At 40.6% G+C, this 24,285-nt stretch overlaps 1 protein-coding gene across 1 annotated transcript in view; it reads right to left on the reverse strand.

Moving 5' to 3' along the window:
* The window catches only part of JMY (junction mediating and regulatory protein, p53 cofactor), a 62,600-nt gene extending 51,786 nt beyond the window's left edge, over positions 1-10,814 (reverse strand). The window contains exon 1 of the mRNA XM_021531120.3: positions 9,647-10,814. Coding sequence (XP_021386795.1) covers positions 9,647-10,486 — 840 coding nt within the window. The 5' untranslated portion in view covers positions 10,487-10,814. The remainder of the gene's footprint in view (positions 1-9,646) is intronic.
* Between the last annotated feature and the right edge of the window lie 13,471 nt (positions 10,815-24,285).

A 24,285-nucleotide genomic window follows, 5' to 3' on the forward strand; every position in this document is an offset into this window, starting at 1 on the left:
TTTGTCTAGTTCTTTTACACTGCTTACCAACATACACCTCATTCAATATACTACCCGTAATACAACTCCACAGATAAAGAAAAGAACTGAACTGAGTAAGAAAAACTGAAGTAGTATTTTAATGCAGCCAAGTGAGTCAAAACATTACTTCCATGTATGCATCACTACTGAACAATGCAACTTGTCTCCTCCCACACGGAATTCTAAATAGAAATCTCAGCAGAACTGTATGTATATATAAAACTTGTAGGAAAATTGCAAGGCTTTGGCATAAAGCTGTCAGCTCTGACAACAACGTATGGCACACTAGATCTCTTCTGAAAGCTCAAGAGGGAAATGCCAAAAACTAGAAACTATGCATCTCCTTCTCTGTAAACAAGATAAACATGTAATACTATGTGGGGTGCTCTTTAAGCTGGTACTAGTCTGGTCACTTTACCTTACTGTGTGATGGGGTTGTACGACTCCTTAGTCAGACTGCCATGTCAAATGAGTGTCTATAAATACCAGGTATTAGTTTGAATTTAGTATATTACTTTTATAGTCACAGATGAGCTACAGAAGTCATAGCAAACAAGAGCTAACTGCATGGGTGCTCTCATCATACAGGAGTGCTAGGTTCTCCTCCTGTTAGTAACACAGAAATAGCTATTTACAATGTAACAAAATTTCATTCATTAAATAGATCTGTTTAGATCTGTATTTCAGAGTTATTATGGTATTTTGAGACTTCTTTCCTTTGAAAAGAGGCAAAATAAAAGATAAAGTCATTAATGAATCACTGGTTGGTTGGAATGTGGTAACTGAACAAAAAGACTTCTAGGCAACACCTCACCCTGAAGGCTTGGCAAAGAATTACTTCACACATATCCTAATGAGTTCTAAGTGGTTTTTTTTCTGCAGGTCAGAAGACTGAGAACAAAAGTGTTCAAGTTGTGCCATAAAATACTTTAACTTTTGGTCCACAAATTGTCTTCTTCTATCCTTCTGAACTATGCTGTGAGTCAGGAGAATATACTCAAGAGCACCAAAACTGACAACTATCTAAACAAACTAATACTTGCATAGAACAAGTAATTTTAGGTAGCAGGTATTATAGTTCAGTCTTAAAACCTTTCACACAAGATTTGCCATGTCAGGACACAGGCCTAGCCAAATACTTGTCTGCAGACAATGTTCTTTTATGAAAACAAAGAACATTCAATGGAAAGAAAAAAAATTAAAGAGGTACAATCAATTTCACTGTGAAGTCAGCTCATGGGAATTAGATTAGTAGCACTGAATTAGTACTCTTAGCAATTTGACAGTGCATTTGGCATGGTAGTGAATAATTCTCAAATGTCTGATAAGTCTACTGTTAGACTTTTAAAAGTCTAATTCAAAGCAGGAAAAGCATTACAACAATACTAGATTCTAAGAACTTGTGAGGGTGAATTTGCTTTTTAAAGCTGACCCAACAGCTTGCTCCTATCGAGAGAAGATTCCACTTCCCATCTCCTCTTGCCTCTCTTCTTCCCAGTCTACTCCAGTTCCATTTTGCTTCTGCTCTCAGGTACCCTCTTCTCCACTTCACTGGCTTTACTATTTCTCAGATTGTCTTGGTTCGACAAGACATTACAACCCAGGACACAGATCCTTCAACGAACTAACTCAGCGTCTGGCAAAAAACCACTTTGTGGTCTCTCTTAAGAGTAATGCACTGAGGTTTATTGAGTTGAATCAGCATACTGTAAGGACAGAGAAGCAGAACAGGAAGGAATAGAAAGCTGACGTGGAGGAGGACAGAAAGGGATAGCATCCCTCGCTGTCAACACTAGCAAGCTGATGATCCAGTTCTTCAGCTCGCTCCAACAACACAGCTGATGAACCACCTTTAAGCCCGGGTGACAGATGAGAGGTAACTCAAATAGCCCTCTGTGAATTCTTTCAATGCTGCTACAGTTCAGCCTCTATGGCGCCTTATACAATGATGCAATCATGGAAAGGTAGGCCTAAGGAAAGAGCATTTTGCCATTTCGCATCCCTAAATGAAATTTTTAAAGCTCATATAATAGGGGTTTTATTTAGAAGTTGGATAAGTCCAAAAAAAAAGGCTAGTAGAAAGAACATATTTACAGTTCACTATTAAGAACAAAAGGCTAAATAAGATACCAAGAAAATCCTTAGATCCCATATCATGCACATTTTTCCTCCTATCTTAACAGTAAATACAGTAAATTTCAAGCTACTAAATCATTTTCATAATAGAACAGTATTTCAGGCAAAAACAATTTCTATTAGCACCAGCGGAACACAGATTAGTTTTCTGCGGTGCTAATTGTTTGAGTTGGTTTTCTTCCTTTTCTTAGGGAGAAATGAATGGAAAAGGATACTCAGTTTAAATGTTAAATGGAAATAAAATCGATGTGTGATAAACATCATGATAAAACACATCTGAAATTATATATATCATTTACCTACTCATTCAATTCCTCCAGAAGACTTCCAATATTGCAAGTAGTTTGGGATTTTTTAACCTCCTCCCATATATGAATTTTTTTCTGAATTATACTACTCTGAAATGACAAAATGATACAATTTAAAATTTGGACATCTGATGATCATGAACATTACTGAAGGCTAAAGAATTTGGAATCTGAAGCCACAGGGTTATTTATACTGTAGAAAAATTACAAACTTAGAAACCTCTAGAACTAATCTACAGATTTTCTCCCTCAAAAGTTTCACCATTAATACATTAATGTCTTTTTAATTTCTTCTTTTTCTTCTTCATTTTTTAGATTTCAACACATATAAAACACAGCTTTTTTTAAAGTTCAAGTTTCCTTTAAATAAAAAGAAAGCCCTAATCAAAAGTAGTTTTATTTTAAGTATAGGCTCCAACTAGAAACTCAGTAAGGTCCTCCTAACATAATAATCTATAATTCAAGTTACTGAAAATCTTTTACAACACCCTTTCCCTAAAGTAGCTCAAATAAGTCATGATGCAATACTGTTACATGAAAAGTTGCACTACTATTAATTATAGATGACCTACATAAATTGTCTGCAAGTCACCACAAACAAATGCTAACTGATTATTTAAATAACATTTTTCAGAGAAAAAAACTCAAACAAATGCAGGTCCCTCACACTTGTATCACAGCATTTTTCCAAAGGCAGGTCAGAACCACTTGCCACAAACATTTTAAAAAGTATTGTAACAGAAGATAATTAAAAATTTGGGTTGTTTTCTGTATTTAATAATCAATGTCCTATAAAAAATGTAAATGTTTGCTGAATGACTGGAAGTGTTTTGTAAGACCTTTCCTGAAGCAAATCTTTAACAAAAAAATGTCCACCATGCATTCAAATTTGTCCGAACAGGTACTGTTTGTCATTAGTAATCAAAAAAACTCATAGAAATACATTTGATACTCCTACAAAAATACCACACCCAGAAAAGAAACCCAGAGATAGGGTCTTACCACTGAAAGATTTTGAATGAAAGCAGAATCTGCCAAAGGTTTTGTAACTGGTGAGTGGAGTCATGCCAATGGTATCACCCATGTTCTATTTACATCTGCACTAAATGGCTGCAGATGATCATGTCCAAAGCCTGGCTTGCCAGGGAAGCTGTCTTCTCATCAAAACATATCCATATACATATTAACTAATTCATTGATGCTCTGTATCCTTAAAAAATCATTTTTCCCTCTCCTACTGTCCTATCTTCCTTCTCTCTCTAACGTATTTCTAATAACTAGGTTTTCATCTCTTTGGCAGATCTATATTTAGCTGGACTGAGTCCTAACTTCCATTGAAGTTCTCTCCAGTAACAGCAATATCCTGGTGCATTGCAATGCTATGTTGCTAATAATATTAAAAAATAAATGTTAAAAGCACACCCTCAAAAACGAAAAATGTAGTAATTTCCAAAAATCTCTGCTTCTCAATGCCTTCTTTAGGTTTGTGGTATAAATATTTACATATGTAAAGCACACAATCCTCCCTATTTGTAAAGTGTCTTATCATGTTACAGAAACATAAAAAGATTAACTAACCTATGACAGTAAATGTCTTCAAATTCAATACCTGCCTGGGTAATAATATTATGTCAGCCAGAAAAGGAGAGAAAAAAATATTTACTGGCTTAAGAAAGCAGTTTTAAACAGCATTTACTTGAAGGGAGGACATTCAACTGAAGAGAAAGAAAATAATGGTAGAAAAAAAAGAGAAAAAGTAAACAAGGTAAGCACGAAGAAAGTACAACCGAGTACCATCTCTACAAGCTAAGAAATTAAGGAAGCTGTGAAACCTGAGTAGCACAATGGATATAGAACACATATTACACACATTGTTCGCACCTCTCAAAATATTCTGTCATATGAAAATGCTACAAATGGGTACCAACAATTTTAAACAAAAAACAGGAAAATTTTTATCTATGGAAACAAGGGGAGTATCACATGAAATGATCTCAGCATCAGAGTGTCAGAGTAGTCTCCCAAGTAATAGACATAAATGGCTCCCCAATCCTACTTTAGGCAGTTAAAAAGACCATATACTGCCTTTTTTTTTTTTTTTTTTTTGTCTTCCAGTTATTTGGATAAGGAAATTAATTATGAGACTTGCAAGCTGCTGTCTTCAGTTTCCAAAAATTAACTCCAGGCTTACTTATACTGCTATATTGTACAGAATGCACCACTACTTTTCATCTAAGATTTAAATTCTGTCAAAGAAAGATCTATTTTTTTTTAATCAGTGCCCTTTTCTTTATATGATTCATGGGAAACATATAAGTTTCCCATGTTTTAAAGAAATGTACATTGTTTTAAGCACTCTGACTTTCGGGTACAGCTGCAGTACTCATTGCCAACTTGCTCTAGCAGTCACCCAATACCAGGCAGAGTATTAATTAATATCATGTAGATGTCTCCAAAGAGCTTGGAGGCTACCTGCCAGTTCTACAGAGTATACCCTACAGCTGCTAACATACTGTGGTTAGAACTAACTTCTAGTACTAGTTCAGCAGTTAAACAGCTGATTTACAACATATTTATAATCCAAACAGTGTTACTGGAAACAAGCGTTAACTCTACAAATAATTAATACAAAAAAAAAGCATTCCATCAAACTAGCTTGGACTTCCCAAATGCTCAGCATTAGTCTTAACTCTGCTCTCCTCATGTCAAGAGGAAAAAAAATTCATGGTATCTTATTAATCCTCTGTACTCCCAATGTAAAATCCAAACCAGTGTTCTGTTCCCTCCTGAAACACCTTATGTATCTTCTAAACCTAACTATTGCAGTTCATATGCCATATTCAGTTAGTCTTTTTTCTTGCATAGAAAGATGTTCCATTGGTTTTGATGGAAAAACTACTGTTGCTATTTTTTTTTCCACTTTACAGGAACACTGAATACTTTTTTGTAATGTTTTACATTTACTTTGCATTATTTTTGATTCTGATGTTGAAACTCTCTTTAAATTTCATTGTGCCTAGATGCAGAACATTGAACAGCAACCAGACACCTCACTTTTGGAAAACTTCCACTTTTGTTATAGCGCCTCACTACTTACCATATAAACATTTACTTTAGAACTGAATGCATACAGCCAAAACCAAAGAAATAAAATTCTAATTACTGAGAGACCCCTGAATATTATTGATTACTGAAATATTAGAACAGCTTCAACAAAACAAAATATTATTGGATATTATATACCTTTTTTGATATAAATAGAAATGAGTGACAATATGGAAGAAATACATATTGGAAAGTAACAAATGTGAAATTCCATTATATGTAACTGAACCAATTCCTAGCCACTTCCTCTAATCTGACAAGCATATTTCATTCATTCAAAACAAACTTGCCTACTAAATATGCAAAAGTAATTTAAAAAAAAAAAATCTGATTCTGAAGGAAATAAAGCAAACATATAGCTTCCCATTAAAAAAAGGGTATATTTTCTTCTCATACAAGTTGTTACTGTAACAAAATAGATTTGATTTTCCTTAGCCTTCTTAGTTCTTTAAATAAAAAGAGAATTAAACCAAGCAGGATAATTCTCATGCTTAGCAAATACATTTCTATACAGGAGATGGAAATTATAAATAGCAGTAGATCCTCACTTGCACAGCAGTCTAAAGTCAGCCACTGAAGAGAAGATGCTTTCAGAATTACTTCAGAATTTAATCAGGCGCTTAGAAGTATTTGAACATTCACATTTAAAAAAAAATTAAAAGACGACACACAGAGCAGGGATACAAAACAGTCTTTGTCTACCTGCAAACACTGGAATTCATAGATTTTTTAAAAACAAAAAGAAAACCAAAGCAAGCTTCACACTAGTTTTATACCTGGCACTCAAGATTCTATAGACCACAATCCACCAAATTTCACCCAACCAGGGCTGTAGACCAAATTTCAGTCTACTAAGACCTGCATAGAACAGGATCATTCCCGGAGCATATACTTCAAAGATGCTGAAGTAGACGTATAACATATAGATAGACTTCCCAAACTGTCACCTTGTTATGCAAAAGCATACAATGAAATGTGTCTGGGGCATGACTAAGCCAGCCATCCCTCTTGATCACAGTCTACATTAACAGCATTTTTTATTCAGGAAAACTTTCTTCAGCCTTTTCACTGACTACCTTCAGCCTTTTAAAAACACAGAATGGACAAAAAGATACAGCACAGATTAACTCACAGAAATTTACAAACATCTATACCTAGTCTAGAAAAACTCTATGTAGGAAGAACATAAATAGGCAAATGGCAGGACTTTGAATACAGAGACAAATATTTTCTGCCTTCCTGACATAAAGTATAGTATTTTGGAAATACTGCCCAGGAAGCTGGAATCACGAGGATTCAGTACTCTCTGTTGAAATAACATCTTTTTATCTTTTAACTGAATACCTGAAGATTTTTTCAACAGGTATAAACTTCATGAACAAGTTTTTATTTTAAATAAATTCCTCAACTATTTCAAAATCAATAATTTGAAAAAAAAATAGGAGAAGTGTTAATATCAAAATACCAAATCAGGCATAAGAAATGAATCCCAGGTCACACAGTTCCTCTACAACTATTTTACTTACTCATCTTGGATATGTTTCTACTTGCAACATTCTTATGGTTTATTCTAAAGACCTTAAATTCGGACTGAGATAAAAATTACTATTACAAAAAGCAATGATTACTAACTGCTGTGAAAATAAACTGGCTTGCATGTAATTTATGGGAAGCAATGACTGTCCAAGCAGGAGATGCTAAAACCATGAACATGAGGTTTGCTTGCTTACTTAAGAATACAAATCAAGAGACCCTGCAAGCATTTCTCAAGTAATAGTCTCACTGCACAGAGAAATTTGTCCTAGAGATTATAAGACATATATTAAATAACTACAAACTACAGAGGCACATTTTAAAATGCCAATTCAAGGTCTTGGGAATTGCACAGTTTTACATTAATAAAGACCCTTCACAATCCCTCCTAGATACCATTCTGGTTACCAATGCTTCTCAATCACTTCCTCTTTTCCCAAAAAATTCTTGTAAGAGACAAAACTGTTTAAAATTCCTTGGATCAAACACCCTGCTATCAGCTGACAGAATTCCAGCACAGATGGAAAAGTAAATTGTTATATAAAACATGCATTCAATACGTTTTCTTTAAAGTACAAAAGCCTTTACTTCAGAAATACCAAGCAGTGCCCATCATCCACTGCTTCATTTGCTTAGAATTGCAATGACAAAGAGCATCAGTATGTGCTTAAAGAAAGACATTTCCTGAAGACAAAGTAAACCCCTAACAGGTAAGGAAAAGAGAAACCTGAGAGCCAAAAGGGAAAGAGCAGGTCACTCCGTTGGTTTCTTTTCTTAAACATGAACTACCCTTAATTAAAGAAGGATCGACTTACACAACTGACAGTACAGCTGTATTGACTTTAGGTACACTACCCAGGTTATAATGGGAAAGGAGGGTTGTACAGCACCCAAATATATACTCAGGCTCTGCCATTTTGTCTGCACCAAGCTCAGAACATTAACACAGAATAAAATGATGTAGTTTAGAGAACCAATTTATCTTTGGCAGTAGTACTGCAAAATCGAAATTGAGATTCTCCAAGAAACAAACAGTTCTTGTTCAGTAATTCTTAACTAATATTTCCTCAAAAAAGGCCACATCCCTCCACTTAGGTATCCAGCTCCCAAATTCCACGTGTTTAACATGAACTTCTCTTATCCTGCACAGCTCCTTGTAAAAACTGCTGAATTAAAATCTAAATCTAATTTCAGCATATACTCCCAAGCATTCATGCAGTCAAAAAAACCAGTGAAACACTGTATGTTTTTATAGTCTGTGAACTAAAACCTCTACTGTTATTAAACTAATAACCAATTGTACACCAAATAGCAAGATTCAATTCAGTCCTTTAAACAGATATGAAAAAAAAAAAGAAAAATCAAAATTATATATCCTAACACAATAGTATGGAAATTAACTACCTGGCAAGGCTATACTTGGATGTTCTTACCGTGGTTACTTCATGGATACTACAATTTTCTCACATCCTGTAACTCCAGTCACAAAGGAAAAGCTTGGCATGAATTCTATGGACTCAAAACTATGCCATCAGAGAACAAGAAGATATGCTCACACTCCATCAAGGAAAAAAACAATCACCACCACACATCTTGTAAAAGAATATTGGCAGGATATACGTGGGTAGCTGAAGCAGCCGAACTTGACCTATATCCACAACAGAATTAAGATGATGTTTGTAAAAGTAAAGCACAGTGCAACCTGACTCATACTCACAGTCACACCTTGACAGATCCGGGTACATTCTGGACCAAGACAAATGGAGCACAAAAACTAATGTAAAATTCTCACTTTATACTTGAAATCTGGGTCCTCACACAACTCAGTCCATTTTTGTACTTTATGAGAAAGTGTAAAAATTCTCATACACTGATGCTAAAAGTTAGCTAGATGGGCATCCTCAACTACTCTGTCTAGAACAGTATATGGTGTAAGAAAGACACGAAGCGTCCTGAAACAGCCAAATCTTGACAGACAATATCAACAGCAACACAGCAAATATCCACTAGGACCAAACAGCTTGCTTTTTTCTTTAGACTCCAACTCGATGAACTTGTCAGCTGAACAAAAGTTGTAGTTACTCCAACTCCACTGGAAAACATAATCTCGCTATATAAATACCAGATTCAGCACCCAGGGCCTGTATGAACCTGGAATTTTTTGGTCTCAAATGCCTAAACTGTACTATCAAAATTAACAACACGTGTTGCTGCTCTCATTTAAAATGAAAAAATTCAGACCCCAACACGTCCTGGTGCAAGGCAATGCAAGAACAAAACTATGGGAGCAAGACCTTGCCAAACCCATCGAATTCATAAACATCCACATTTGATTGCACAGGAAAAAGTACTGAGCCACACTCTGATGAGTAGAGAAATCTGCACCTCCTTAAATCCTGGCCCTAGGGACCTTGGAAAGGTTAAACCCCATTTTTCTCACTAAGGAACAGGACAGCAAGAACAAGAACGACTAAAAAAGATGGCACAGATTAAACTAAATGCGACACTAAAGCGGGGGCATCTAGACCACGCAGGAGCCTCACCTCCTGAATGCGCCTGCGGGCCCTGTGGAGCACCTCCTCGTACCCCTTCTGTCGCAGCTCACTCAGACTCTCATAATACTCTTCGGGGTCGTCGGTCTCAGTAAAGAGCACTTGCGAAAGAATCTTCCAGCCACAGGTATCCAAGCTGTGAACCAAGTAAACTTGTAGCTTGTAGCAGAGAGCGTCCATCTCCTGCTCGGACAGTTCTGGTGCTCCGAAGAGCACCGTCCACATGCCCGAGGGCTCCTCGGGGAAGGCAGGCAGGTAGGGCTCCAGCTCCGAGTTCACCGAGCACAGCTGCTGGTGCACGGCCCGCAAATCCTGGAAGGAGAAGAGGCCGGCCCAGCTGCACTCCTCCCCCGCCGGCTCCGCGTCGGGAGCGCCCAACTCGCTCGCCCGCGGCGGCGAGGGCGGCAGCGACAGCGCGGCGGCCACGTCCTCCTTCCCCAGCTCCAGCACTTCGATCTCCTCGGCGGCACCTGCCGCCTCCGGGCCGCGCTGCGGCCTCTGGGCCGGGCTGCCCTTGGAGCGCAGCGGGCTCTTGGGCAGCGCCTCGGCCCGGGGATGGGCGCAGCCCCGGGGCGGCCCCGGGTCCCTGCGCGCCGCGGGGCCGCCAGCCTTGGGGCCGGCTCCGGCCTCGGGGCCGCCACGGCGCAGCTCCCGGGAGCCGCTGCGCTGGCGCTGCGCCGTGCGGTTGTGGCAGGTGATGGCGAACTTGCCCTCGATCTCGTTCCAGGCCACGATGAAGGCGAACTTGTGCTTCTCCCGCTCCTGGAAGGCGTGCGGCCTGACGGCCACCCAGTCGGCCTCCAACGTCTCCTCCAGGGCGAAGGCGGACATGGCGCTGCGCGACTCCGCACACGGGCACACGCCGCCCGCCCTCCGCGCTCCCGTCCCGTCAGCTGCTCGGCAGCCCCGCACCGCCTTACCGCCCACCACCAGCCATCTTAGCGGCCGGGGTACGAGGGGGAGGGTGCGCTGCTCGCCCAACGGAACGACGAGAGAGGAAGGGCGGACGGGGATCGCCTCCTCCCGCTCCCCGCGCGGGTCCCGCCGGCCACCAAGGCGGACAATGCGCGGCGCCCCCGCGCCAGCACCGCGCGCGCGTCACGTGGGGCGGGATCTGTTTACAAGCGGCGGCGCTGCGGCAACTCCGCGCCGGGCCCGCCCCCCGCGCGGCCTGCGGCAGCCCCGCCCCCCGGGGCGCCTTCCCCCATTGGCCGAGGGAGGCGGGCGGAGCCTCGCGCCCCGGCCGCGCCGCGGAGCCGCCACGCTCGCGCGCTCTCGGTGGGCGCGGCAGGGCGGCGCCCCGCCCCTTCCCGCGCGGCCGCCGCCAGGGGGCGCTGCGGCGGGGGCCGTGAGGGGGAGGCGGCGCGGGGCGGGAGCGGGTCCGCGGCTGTGGCGTGTGGCGTTTCTGACTGGCGATTGAAGAAAAGTGCTTAAAAGATTCGCTGTCGGCAGCGCCTAGCGGCACGGCGTGCAACAGAAGTTTTCACTCCTGGTTAGTCTGCAAAAGAGTGCAGCTTCTGTGACGAGTCCTGGCGACGAGGGCATGTTCCAAAATAGCTGTCCTGAGGCAGGTATGTACTTTATAACTGCAGGAAACTGGACTGACACCCGGCCTTTTGTGCTCACGCCTTGGGAATTGTCAGTGTCTGCAGTGCTTTCCCAGGTTGCCCGTCTTATTGTAAAACACGCAGGTTTCAGTAAGGTTGGACAGACAATTCTCACAAGCTTGTCTTGAAAGGAATGATGAATCCCCTGTGATTCTGAGCTCAAAGGAAGCTCTTTCCTGGTGCCCTTTGGGACATCCCATTTATCCTTATGTACAAATGAACAATAATACTTCATACTAAAACCAACTGAAAATATTTGCACCAAAAATAAGATTGGTGGACAATATGATTCGGCCCATATCGTGCCTTGACCTTTGCTGGATGCCACTTTATCAGTCCCCACTTTCAGTTTTTCTCTCCCCTGAAAAAAGGAGAAAAAGTATGGTGGAAAACAACCAGTAGGTTCAAATAAGGTCGTTTACTGAAGCAAAAGGTTGCATGCAAGCTAAGGAAAAAGCCAGATTTTATTTCTGTGCTTACCATCAACAACTGATGTCTGGGCATTTCCTGGGAAGCAGTGCTTCAGCCCATTTAACTGCTGCATCTTCTGTTTTCCCTTACATCAGGACACCACCAGATTGCACAAATCCCATAATATGCTAGCAGTATTAATTATTAGTATTAAACAGCTCACTGTAGGGATGAACAAGGACTTCAGAAGCTTGCATAATAAAACCATCTACATCAGTCATGGTCAGAGAAAGGGAGATATATTCCCTCATAATCCCCTAAGATAACTCCCCCAATATGGTGAAGCCATCAATGTAACGGCAAAGTCATTGTTTCTGTAAACATATTCTTAAACTTTGCAAAATAAAGAGATAAGCAGCTCACAAACTTAGTATTCTGCAGGAGAGCTTGCTACATAACAACCACTATAATGAGAGCATGCATGATAAAACTGCCATTGTCTTGCCTCATATTGGAAGCCAAAAAGAACTGTGGTGGTTTGACCTTGGCTGGAAGCCAGGTAGCCACCAACTACTTTATCACTTCCCCTCCTCAGCTGGATAGGGGACAGAGAATAAGACGGAAGACAGTTTGTGGGTTGAGAGCAATTTACTTAAGCAAAAGCAAAATGTTGCATGCACACAAGCCAAGGAAAAAGACCAAGATTTTATTCACTATGTCGCACCAGCATAGTGATGTCAGGCCACTTCCTGGGAAGCAGGACTTCATCATAAGTAGCCATTGCTCTGTAAGGCAAACATAAATGTCTTCTTCTTCTTCCTTTGGCTAGCTTTTACGTTTTCTATATTTTATGATATTTTATATCCATATGGTATTAAATACCCCTTTGGTCTGTTCGGGTCAGCTGGCCTGTTTGTGTCCCCTTCCAAGATCTTGCTCACCCCCAGCCTACTGATGGGAGAGGGCAGAGTGTTGGGAAGATGGTGCTGGTGCTATGCCAGTGCTGTACAGCAGAAGACAAACACTGGGGTGTTATCAACAGCTCTATTGCTATTGGTGCAAAGTACAACACTGTGAGGGCTGCTGTAAGGAAAATTAACTTCATCTCAGCTGGACCAAATACAGCCCATTGGTGATATTGTTGTACTACTCTAAATTAGAGGAAGCACTGAGAAAATAAAATAAATCATTAGAATTTGCCAGGAAAGCCAGAATGAGTAACAACCTTTTTCTAAATGTACTGTATTGACTATCATCCTGTCCTTGAAGACTGAAGTATTTGAGAAGGGCCTCTGGCAGTCCAGACATGCTCTGGATATTAACCAAGCAATCTCATGTGTGCAGGAGAATGGAGGTTTTGTCTGAAAATCCTAGCTGTCAGAAAAAAGGAGGGAACTCAGCATTCCAAAGATGGACTATCTCTGTTCTTAAGGTTAAGGGTGACATATTCTCTACATCTTGGATTTTAGCACTCTTTCTAATTACTGTAAATGTAGGCATCAGATCAAAGCACCTGTGAAATGGTGTGAAAAGGATTTGATTATATCCCATCCAGAATTTGCCAAGCAAGTAAGAAAAGAATACATTGGTGGAGAAAATACAGTGTCTTTCTATTAAGTATTCAGAGTGGTGGTGGAGTCTCCCACTGTGGAGACATTAAAAACTCACCTGGATGTGTTGCTTCACACCTGCTGTAAGTGATCCTGCCTTGGCAGGGGCGTTAGCCTAGATAATCTCCAGAAGTCCCTTCCAACCCTCACTCTTCTGTGATTATGATATTCTTCTATTAAACAAATTTTTTGGAGGGGAATGTAATCAGCAGGCCAGTTTTGTCTTAATGTGTAAAAGAAAAAACAGTGAAGATGCAGCAATATATATCTCTCCCTGCATGTCCAGACTTAAGAAAATTTAACATGAATCAAGTATGTTTCATCAGACAAAGGTTGAGACTCCTGGTCTTTCAGGTACTCTAGTGTAGAGCTGAGGTCTTCTGGCTGTTCTCAGACTGCAGAGGGGCAAACTGGTATGATTTAAAGCAAGAACTAGGTAAATGTAACATTTAGGGGCTGGCCAAAAACTACTCTGGAATTACTTGGCTACAATCAAGTTTCTGATAGGCCTCTTTTCAGGCACAGAAAATCCATACCATCAGCTGTCAATAACTGTCATACTTTGCTAAAATTGTACCCCTACAGAAAGCGACCTGCAAGGAAATAACTTTTTAAATTACATTATCAATAAGCATTGAGTAGCCTTCATAGTAGCTTCTGTATTGGGAGACATCCATAACTCTTCATTCATAAAAATACAGACGAGTCTTTTCAGATGTTAGTGAATCTTTAAGGGTGGTTAAAGGAAAAACATCACTGATTGTTCCTGAATAAACCAGCAAAAAATTAAAATTACATTTTAAAAGACCTAGATTGCCTGTAGTTTGTGGGTGGGGTATACTGGACCGTTCATTACTAAAAAGAAGCAGGTTAGGTAGCGCTCAATCCACCTGAGTTGTTGATTCATATGTCTTAAAAAGATGGTAAGTTTGCAGCAACTGAAAGAGCTACTGGCAAGTGTCTGAAAAAAACCCCAAAGCTTTCTGGAGAGAAGGAAACTGTTGCCATGCTGCTGCTGAGATCATGACGCTGCAGCACATGGGCATCCTGCCACTATCATGGAAACTGCATGCCTGAGAGGCATGGTTACCTTACCAAGAGGGCTGTTGGAAATAGCAACAAGCTGGCTCATTATGTTTATAGCACCAAAGCTTTTTGAAGGTATGTTGGTTTTGCACAGCCTGGTTTTTGGTGGCAGGGGAGCCACCGAGGTGGCTTCTGTGAGAAGCTGCCAGAAGCTTCCACACTGTCTGGCAGAACAGTCGCTGATGGCTCTGAGGATGCCCATGTTGCTGGCCAAGGCTGGACCAGTTAGACGTTGGTAATGCCTCTGTAATAACAGATTTAAGAAGAAAATAAAAACAAAGTGGGCACAGTTTTTCCTAACCAGAGAAGAGGAGAAGGTGAGAACATGTTAGGGAAACAACATAGGAAACAACTCCAAGGTCAGTGGAGAAGGAGGGGAGGAGGTGCTCCAGGCACCGGAGCCGAGATAACTCTGCAGGCCCTGGTGAGACCATGGTGAAGCACCGTGCCCTGCAGCCCCTGGGGATCCATGGGGGATGCAGGGATCCACCCACAGCCCATGGGGGAGGTGCCCATGCTGGAGCGGGTGGATGCCTGGAGGAGGCTGTGGTCCGTGGGAGGTTGTGGAGAGAGGGGGCCCTGCTTCCAGGCTGGAGCAGCCTGTCCTTGGAGGACTGCACCCCATGGAAGAGTGACCAACCACAGCAGTTTTGAGAGGACTGTCTGCCCGTGGGAGGGACCCAGTTTGCAGCAGTTTTGGGAGGACTGCTGCTGGTGAGATTGGAACTGTGCTGGGGAAGGTCACAGAGAGCTGTGTCCCTTGGGAGGGACCCCATGGCCTCACGGGGGAAGGATTCCTCTCCCTGAGCAGCAGAAGGAAACCTCGGGTGATGAACTGACCAAATCCCCATGCCCTGTCTCCCTGTGCTGTCAGTGGGAGGGAGGTAGGGCTTGTGGGGAAAAGTATTCTTTATGGGCTTAGTTTACTTCTCATTTTGTCTGGTTTTGTTAGCAATAAATTCACTTTGTACCTCTAAGCTGAGCCTGTTTTGCCCTTGGAGTGTTTTCTCCTGATCCTTATCTGAATTCATGAACCCTTTGTTAAATTTTTCTTTTCTCTGCCCAGCTGTGGCAGGGGAGGGTGAGCAAGCAGCTCTTGTGGGTGCCTGGCATTTAGCCAGTGTCAAACCACGACAGAGGGCCACAAGAGTCCTGTCACTAGTGAGCTGAAATGCAAAGTTAGGAATTCAATTGATGTCCTATTTCTTATTAAGAAGTGGGTCAAGTGCCAGAACTTTTAAGGCAGGGAATAGTTGGAGTCATTGCTGTCCCTGGGTAGTGACATTTAATAACATCTTGAAGTAGTGATACAGAAAAGAGTAGGTTTGAAAATTTCCAGGAGTTTTCTGCTTTTTCTGCCTCACAGTATCATTTCCCTGAGCCTCTATTTGCTGGTTCTATCAGAATCTGATCTCTGTTCAGATTGGTGTTGGGAGAACAGGGAATCCAAATCTGGCAGCAAAGGTGACCTGCCTAGGTAGATCCATATATAATAGATGTAAAACTGAGCTGGTGATGGGATGAAATCCTGTGGAACTCCACGTATACATTTATTGGCACATGTGTGAGGTGGATAAGTAATTGCTGATTGTAAAAGCTTTGAATAACCTGAACCCTTGCAAAGTGATCTCACCTGATGCTGCCTAAATTATCTTTTGCATGCTGATGTTGTGAATAGGAATAGAAATATTCCTGCATGTGTTTATACAAGGATTCCAGTTTGGTCTCTGACTCCTGCAGTATGCTGCAGGATGAACTGAAATTATACCCTTCTGGATCTGAATCCCTGACCACCTTGGATAAAGTAGCTTTAGTCCAAAATGTTCATGAGAAACAAGGCCTCATCTGGGAGGGAAGCTTGGTTTAGTGTTTCATCAATTCCAAACACCTGCTATGGAAAAGTGATTTCTGCCTGAATACAAGACTTTAGAGTCTCAGTTAACCAGTTAACTCAGTTAACGCATTGTCTTTTGCCAATTGAGATGAAAGGAGGAGGCAATTCAGTAGTGTGCTTCAAAGAACTGTAGCATCAGGACTATGTTTAGGTGTCCTGAAACTGCTGTTAAGTATTGTGCTTAACATAGCTGTGCTGGACAAGCATTTTTAGTAGTCTTATGTTGATAGTATGATTCAAATTTTAGTGTGGGCAAGCCAAATAGCAACATCTGTTTGTGGTTGGTTGGAGTCCTTTTTTTATTCTGGCAAAAGTTTTAATAGTGTTTCTGTGATTCTGTTTATGTGAAATAAGACAAGACCACACCACATGGCTTTGTGGTGTCATAGTAACAATGAAACACCCACCCAACAGCATACTTGCTAGTAATGGTTGTATCTGCACTTGAGATTGTGGAAGTGCTGATCCCTAACAGCTTTGATAGAAAACATTTCAGGTAGTTTCCAAGGACAAGGATTTGCATTGTACAGTAGTACCAGTATAGTTACAGTGCATGTGATAGCCCATCCATTTTATGGAGGCTAGCTGTATACTTTGGGTATTTATGCTGGTTCTAAACTGAAGAACTTTTTGCAACCAAGTATTATTGCAGTTGTAGAACACGTGGAGTTATTACTATAGGGTAAGCTTTACAAAAGTGTGATGAACTGAACATGTAATGTAATCTTTTGTGTACTCCTGAGAGGGCACAGTAGTTTAAGTATAAATAATTTCCTTTCCTTTAAAATAATGGTTCATGAAAGTTAATCTTCTCCCTTCTAGTCAAACAAGTAAGTACACTGGCAAGGTCAGTTTGTCTGTTGAAATGAAAGGCAGAATTAACTTAATATAATGTTAATAATACCCAAGAATCCCTCTTTGTAAGATTAGATGATGCAAAACCCAAAGGTAGTAAATGTGCCATTTAACTAGTTTCTACTCTAAGTAATAAGAATTTTACTAAATTGCATTAAAGATATCAGTAGTGTTTTTATAGAAAACATTTTTCAGCAAGAGAGAAAATTGGAACACTCCTTTCTTGGAAGCTGGATGGTTTGGGAGTGGTGTTTCTTGCAGCTCTTTTAGTGGTTTGCAAAGCAATTTGTCTACTTGTTGGTTTATTCTTACATTGTCTATGGAAGTACATAGTGATACAGAAAACTATCCTGATGACAGAAAGAACAATTTGGAACTTGGATAAATATAAAATTTTCTTTGAAAAATCTTCATTTATCTTAGGTAAAAAAATGCAAGAAATGTTTCTGGCATTAAAATCATACTTTTTGTCATGCTCAATATCTCATTAGTAAAAAATGATCGTTTTATAAAAACGTTTTCATTCAAAGTCTTTTCTTCTTTGAGGACAAGAGTGAAAAACTGCAATCATAAGTAATTCCTGAGGAATCTTAAAATATTTCTCTACAAAGATGTCTGCTTGGCTCTGAATACAGTGTATTTATCTCTGCAGCAGTATCAAGACTGTAGTGTAGTGTTGAAAGAGATTACTCAAGGAAAGAGGAAGCAATATGTTTAGCCACATCTACAATTCAACTCAATCAAGAACATTTGGAACTAGGAAGGGCAGCCACAAGCCACAGAACAACCATCAAGTTACAACATATAACATACCTACACAAATCTTAAAAATGGAAATTATAGCTCCTATGGCAGTTAATACAGTCTGCCTTCTGGTTAATCAGTGGAATGAATGACAAGAGAACAGTTCAGATATTTTGAGTGTGTAATTTCTATCCCTGATACACTGATAGAAAGATCAATCTCTCCGTCTGCAAGATCATACCAGGCCTGTGCTAAAATGATTTGAATGTATGGAAAAAGATTTATCTGAAGAATTCTGGATTATTTTTTTGGATTAAAAGAGTACTTTCAGGACCCCTTATCTTGAGGGGAGGGGAGGGGAGGGGAGGGGAGGGGAGGGGAGGGGAGGGGAGGGGAGGGGAGGGGAGGGGAGGGGAGGGGAGGGGAGGGGAGGGGAGGGGAGGGGAGGGGAGGGGAGGGGAGGGGAGGGGAGGGGAGGGGAGGGGAGGGGAGGGGAGGGGAGGGGAGGGGAGGGGAGGGGAGGGGAGGGGAGGAGAGGAGAGGAGAGGAGAGGAGAGGAGAGGAGAGGAGAGGAGAGGAGAGGAGAGGAGAGGAGAGGAGAGGAGAGGAGAGGAGAGGAGAGGAGAGGAGAGGAGAGGAGAGGAGAGGAGAGGAGAGGAGAGGAGAGGAGAGGAGAGGAGAGGAGAGGAGAGGAGAGGAGAGGAGAGGAGAGGAGAGGAGAGGAGAGGAGAGGAGAGGAGAGGAGAGGAGAGGAGAGGAGAGGAGAGGAGAGGAGAGGAGAGGAGAGGAGAGGAGAGGAGAGGAGAGGAGAGGAGCTCTGCAGACGCCAAGGCCAGTGAAGAAGAAGGGGCAGGAGGTGCTACAGATACTGGAGAAGAGTTTCCCCTTCAGCCTGTGGTGAAGACCATAGTGAAACAGCTATGGTCCTGTATCTCATGGAGATCCATGATGGATCAGAGATGCACCTGCCTTCTGTGAAGGATCCCATGCTAGAGCATCTGGATGCCCAAAAGAGGCTGTAACCCCCATTGGAAGCCCAGAGTGGAGCAGGTTCTGGTGGAACCTATGGACCCATGGACAGAGGGGCCCACACTGGATCAGGTTTGCTGGCAGGACTTGTGTCCCCATGGAGACCCCAGGCTGGAGCCATGGAGAGCCCAGTGATTCCTGAAGTACTGCACCCAGTGGGAGAGAACCACACTGGGGCAGTTCAAGACCTGCAGTCTGTGGGAATGATTAATGTTAGAGAAATTAATGAGGAGAGACTCCCACACTGGTGTAGAGGAAGAGTGTGAGGAGGAAGAAGTGCCAAAGCAATATGTGTTGAACTGACCGCAGACCCATTCCCTGTTTCCCTGTGCTGCTGAAGGGAAAGAGGTAAAAAAATCAGAGTGAGGTTGAGACTGCTAATTAGGGAGAGGTGAGGGGAAGGTGTCTATATATTTGTCTATATTTTTTCTTATTTCTTATTCCCTTCTATCATCTCATTGGCAATAAATTAAAATAATCTCCCAAGCTGAGTCTGTTTTATCTATGACAGTAGTAGGTGAGTGATCTTTCCCTGTCTATACCTTGACCCATAAGTCTTTCATCATATTGTATTTCCCTCTATCAAGGTGAGGAGGAGCAGTGATGGAGCATTTGTCATGGCCACCTGACAGCTAAGACCAACCCACTGCAACCTCTTATCTTTCTCATGTGTAATCCTTGGCATATCCCATAAATGTTTAAGCTGTTTTTTCTGTAGTGTGAAGGAGGAAAATTGAGCACTGAGTCATTTGTATTTCCAGTAGATTTCCAGGCAATCTGACCTATGCAAGATTCTGCAGGGTTTATGTCATTGCATATATGTTGGCTGAACTGAGCCTAACAGACTCATTATAAGCACAGCCAATGCTGTCCTTGGGTCACAGTTTGGACTGTAAAATTTCTAAATACTTTCCTGTAAAAGGCCAAGTATATATTGAGTAATGGACCTAAATGGCTCAATTACATGATTATGGGGTAAGTGTGACATTTCTAGAAAGCCTCAGGATTTGTTTGCAATGTTTGTAACTTCAAAGATGACTTACCAGACAGGGAATTTGATGTGAATCAAGGCAATACCATCAGGAAATGCCAGGGAATTTGTCTTTTCCTGTTCCATAAAACTTTGTTGCTTTCTTTATTTTATTTACAATCCTAAGAAGTAACAATTATAAATTGTGATTTTTATTTATGAGAAAACTATATTTTTTTTCCCAAGACATTATGCTATGTATCATTTTGTCCAGCTTTCATACAGGTCAGGGAAGACCATGAATAATTAGTGATCTTCATTATTTTTTCACCGTCTCAAGGATGAATAAATTCAAAGTCTATTGCCTTTTAAGTCACCTGCTAGCCTCACCACAGAAACTACAGTATCTCCAGCCTATATGTAATGTCCCTGCTATTTCAGATTTACTCTTCTAAATATCCAACATCCTTCTGTTAAAGCTGCCTTGTATAAGTCTGTGTAGGGATCAGTCACAGCTCTGACTGCAGTACAGACATACTTAAATGTTCCTTTGATGAGGAACTTTTCAAAAATTTGGATTTGGTTAGCATGAGAGCAACAGAGTATGCTAAAACAGAGGCAGAGTTGGGACAGAAGATAAAACATCAAGTAAACACCAATACTGACAGACTTTAGAGCATAAAAAATAACTAGACTTCTATGATACTTACTAACCACAGCTATTTTCTTAGGCATTTGGAAATTCTGTTGTCTTGTAGAACACAAATCGGCAGGTTAAAATAAAGTTTAAGCCTCACCAGCTTTTCATCAGAAATAGCGACTGGTAGCAGGAATAGTTTGGCAGATATGTGTTCCAGCGTTTTGGGATCCAGTGAGACTAGAGACAGTTCAGGACAAACAGTTCAAGACCTGATGGGCAAAGAAATGCACATGAGTGAGAAACTCTTGCAACAAAATTTTCCAGATTACTGTAGGAACAGTTCACACAACAGCACAATCTCATGTTCTGGAGGGAAAGGTCACAGTAATGCTGCTGATGTTCAGTCAAGACTTCCTCCCGAGTGTTCATATGAGCATGTCAAGATGTGATACCTTCATCTAGGAGATCTAAGGTGTTCTCCTCTATGCAGCAGTAGAAGGCTGACATTTAACTTGACTTTCTCAAGAAGTTATCCTGATTAAACTTTTCTTGACAAGTATTGGATAGCATCAGCTGTGGTCTGTAGAGATAGCTACACCCACAGCTGCTACATACTTGAGTCTGATCCAGTTACACAGTATGGAAGAAACAGATGGTATCTTCATCTGGTTCCATCTTCAGATAAATTGCCATGTGATCCCACTGCCTGCACTGAGGAAAGCAGAACAGTCCTTCTAAAAACAAGTACAGATCTTTTACCAAGGGCCTTTCATGCTCCCCAAGAGATGGATAAAATCCCTCCTCAGATTCAGATGATCAGATTTTGAAGAGTAATAAAGTATGAGAGAGATCATATAGAGCTATGATTTGTGATTTAAATGCAAGTGTTGAAGAAGGGAGAGAAGTCTTGATCAGAAGTTTGAATAATGTTCAGCGTTCGTAGAGGGTGGTTGTTTCTTTGAGTCTTTCTTTCTTTCATATAATTGCTGGTGAATACATGATCTGAAACAAAATCAACCTTAGGAAGAAGCTTTCATTTTTAGGAAAAAAATTAGTTTTCCCCTCAAGCAGTTTCTCAAACTCTGCACAAAAATTAACCTTCTGATTGTGGGCCTTTCAAAATAGAAACAATGTCCATATCATTACTTTTTAAAGTAAATGAAATGTGGCCTTTTAAACTGAAATCAGAAGATTACCTATATTAGATGTTACACTACTGTTCTGTAGCCCATTTAATAAGTCTTACCTTTTTCAGTTCTTACACTTATGCCTCAGGCAAACAATTTAGTTCTATAAGCAATAGAATGTTCAAAGCTATTTTCTTACTGATTTGTGTTCTGTATCCTCAATTCAATGTCCTAACTCACCCAGCACTCACCAGGGTGCCATCCCATCTGGGTAAGCGTAGGTACGTGCTATGACTCACCTAGAGCTATGTCAATGCAGGTACATGTGTCTTAGTTGGTCAGTCAGCTGATACAAAGCATAAGCTCTGCATATAAATATGTACATTAATGGATTTTTTTTTTTTTGAAACTTAATAAAAATGCACTTACCCATTGGCACTTCATCAATGGAAACCAGATGACTTCTTGAGGTCTAATCCCAAACAAATAATTTTGTGACTCAAACTGTTAAAATTAATTTAACTTTGGGTTCTTCATCATTTAGACTCATCCAGCATGAATTACTATTTTGCAATTCAAGTGAAAAAATTGGTCAGCCCATTCAAGTGTTATTAGGTGTGGAGCGTCAAGGATGCAGAGTAATGGCTGGTGATTGTGTAAGCCTTGTTTTCTCAGACACCCAGCAGTGGGGTTCAAGACTCTCATTTCAGTGTTGCTAGCTCAGGCTCTGCATCTCAAATTATCAAGGCTTATTTTCAGCATCTGTTTAGTAAATTTGTTTAATACCTGACATTACTGAAATGAAACCTAATGATTCTGTAAGTTATTACACATTCTAACAGTCACCAGTTTGATTTTGCATAATATATCATACATATTTTAACATGCTATAACATGCGTAAAAGAATTACATAAAAAAAACAGTTGTTATTATGGTATTGTATATTTGCTTTTTGACTGTGATCTTGTTTCCTTTTGCATGGAAACTGCTCATCCATAGGAATAGCTTTTATTAAATATTTGTCATGTGCCTGTCATTAATTACCAGCTGACACCTTTTCCAGCCAGTCTTTATTCCTAGGATTACATCATACAACAAACACATCTCAACATCCTTTGCTGTTGATGCAATATTTAAAGAATTCAGAGTTGTTATTAAGGTTCCTGTTGGTAATTTCTTGTAATCATACCATGGGAAATCTTTTATGGTTAATTCTATCAAAGTAATATTCTGTATTTTATTCCTTTTGGAGATATTCAGATTGTTATAACCATAGCTATAAAAAATAGAGACTGACAATGGTTAAAATGAGTGAGATATGCCTTTTGTTAGACAAATATAGTTAGAGAAAAACGTGGTATTTAAAAATATTTTGATTGATATGATTAGTAGCTGTTAAATTCTATTACTTTCCTGTTACATTGTCTACAGGAGTAGTACAGACTTTGATTTTTCTGATTATGTAATTTTTTTATTTGTTGACTACTGAAAGATGGCCCTGTTTATTTTGCTTGGTAATTCCTTGTTTGTTTACCAATGCAGAAAACTCATTTATACATTGCATTAATCACACTGTTTCTGCTTATTTAAAATATCAATGGTTCCTCTGTAATTAACAACTGCATTTTTTGTAGTGGCTTCCTGTTTTCTATAAGACTTGATGGACTTTAATCTATTCTGTATTTTGATAGTTTTCAAAGTTTGAAATTCATCTGCTGGCAGAAATGGACCAACAGAGCAACTTCACCAGTTGCAACTAGTTCAAGTCAGCTGCATTGCATTGTTATTTTATTGGATATGTCAGGAGTTTCGACATCTTGAATCAAGAATTTCTATCACCTCCTGTTTTGTTTACCTTTGCTCCAGTGAGATACTGATCATTTCTTTGTGGGAACAAATGTTTTCCTTGTGATCTCATCAGTAACAGAAGACTCCCCATTTGGTGCTTTTGTTTAGTGCCCTTCATTTTAACTTCACAAATTGCATTTGGAATATTCCTGATTAATCTGAATGCTACCAAATCTATTTTATATGGCATTGAAAATTATTTTTTCTGAAGGTCATTATTTTTAACTTGTGCAACATCAGAATCTTCAATGCCATTTCCCTCATTGGAAGTTTACCTTCAGTGTTGTTGATTTGTAATTCCTTATTGCATCTATTTAAGTGCAAGTCTCCACAATCCCTCAAATCTTCATCGTTATTACACTAATATTTTGCAGAAATTACATGCTTTCCTTCATTACTCTGAATTGTCTCACTAACTTGAAAGGAATATCATCCATTCAAAGTGGTATGGCAAATTTTCCTGCTCTTTCTCCTGTCATGTTTGTAGTCATAGCAGGCACTGGAAGAAGGAGAAAGGATCTAGGAAAAGGCTGGTATTGAAAAGGCAACCTGCAATCAGGCCATAGGTGGTGGCAACGTACTTCTTTTGTTAAACAACCTGTTACTAAGCGCTTAGCTCTAATCTAATTTGACCACAGTTTTTAAATGGCTACCTGAACAGTACTCAGATATTCCTACTTTTATTGCAAGATCAGGACCTATGTCTGGAAGGGTCTCAACAGATCAGGTAGAACATCCATTCTCCCAGAATATAATCCACTGCAGATAACTTGTTCCTCACCAGGAAATTTGCCAGAAGTCTCTGCCA

This window comes from Lonchura striata, chromosome Z (genome assembly GCF_046129695.1).
Source record: "Lonchura striata isolate bLonStr1 chromosome Z, bLonStr1.mat, whole genome shotgun sequence".
NCBI lineage: Eukaryota > Metazoa > Chordata > Aves > Passeriformes > Estrildidae > Lonchura > Lonchura striata.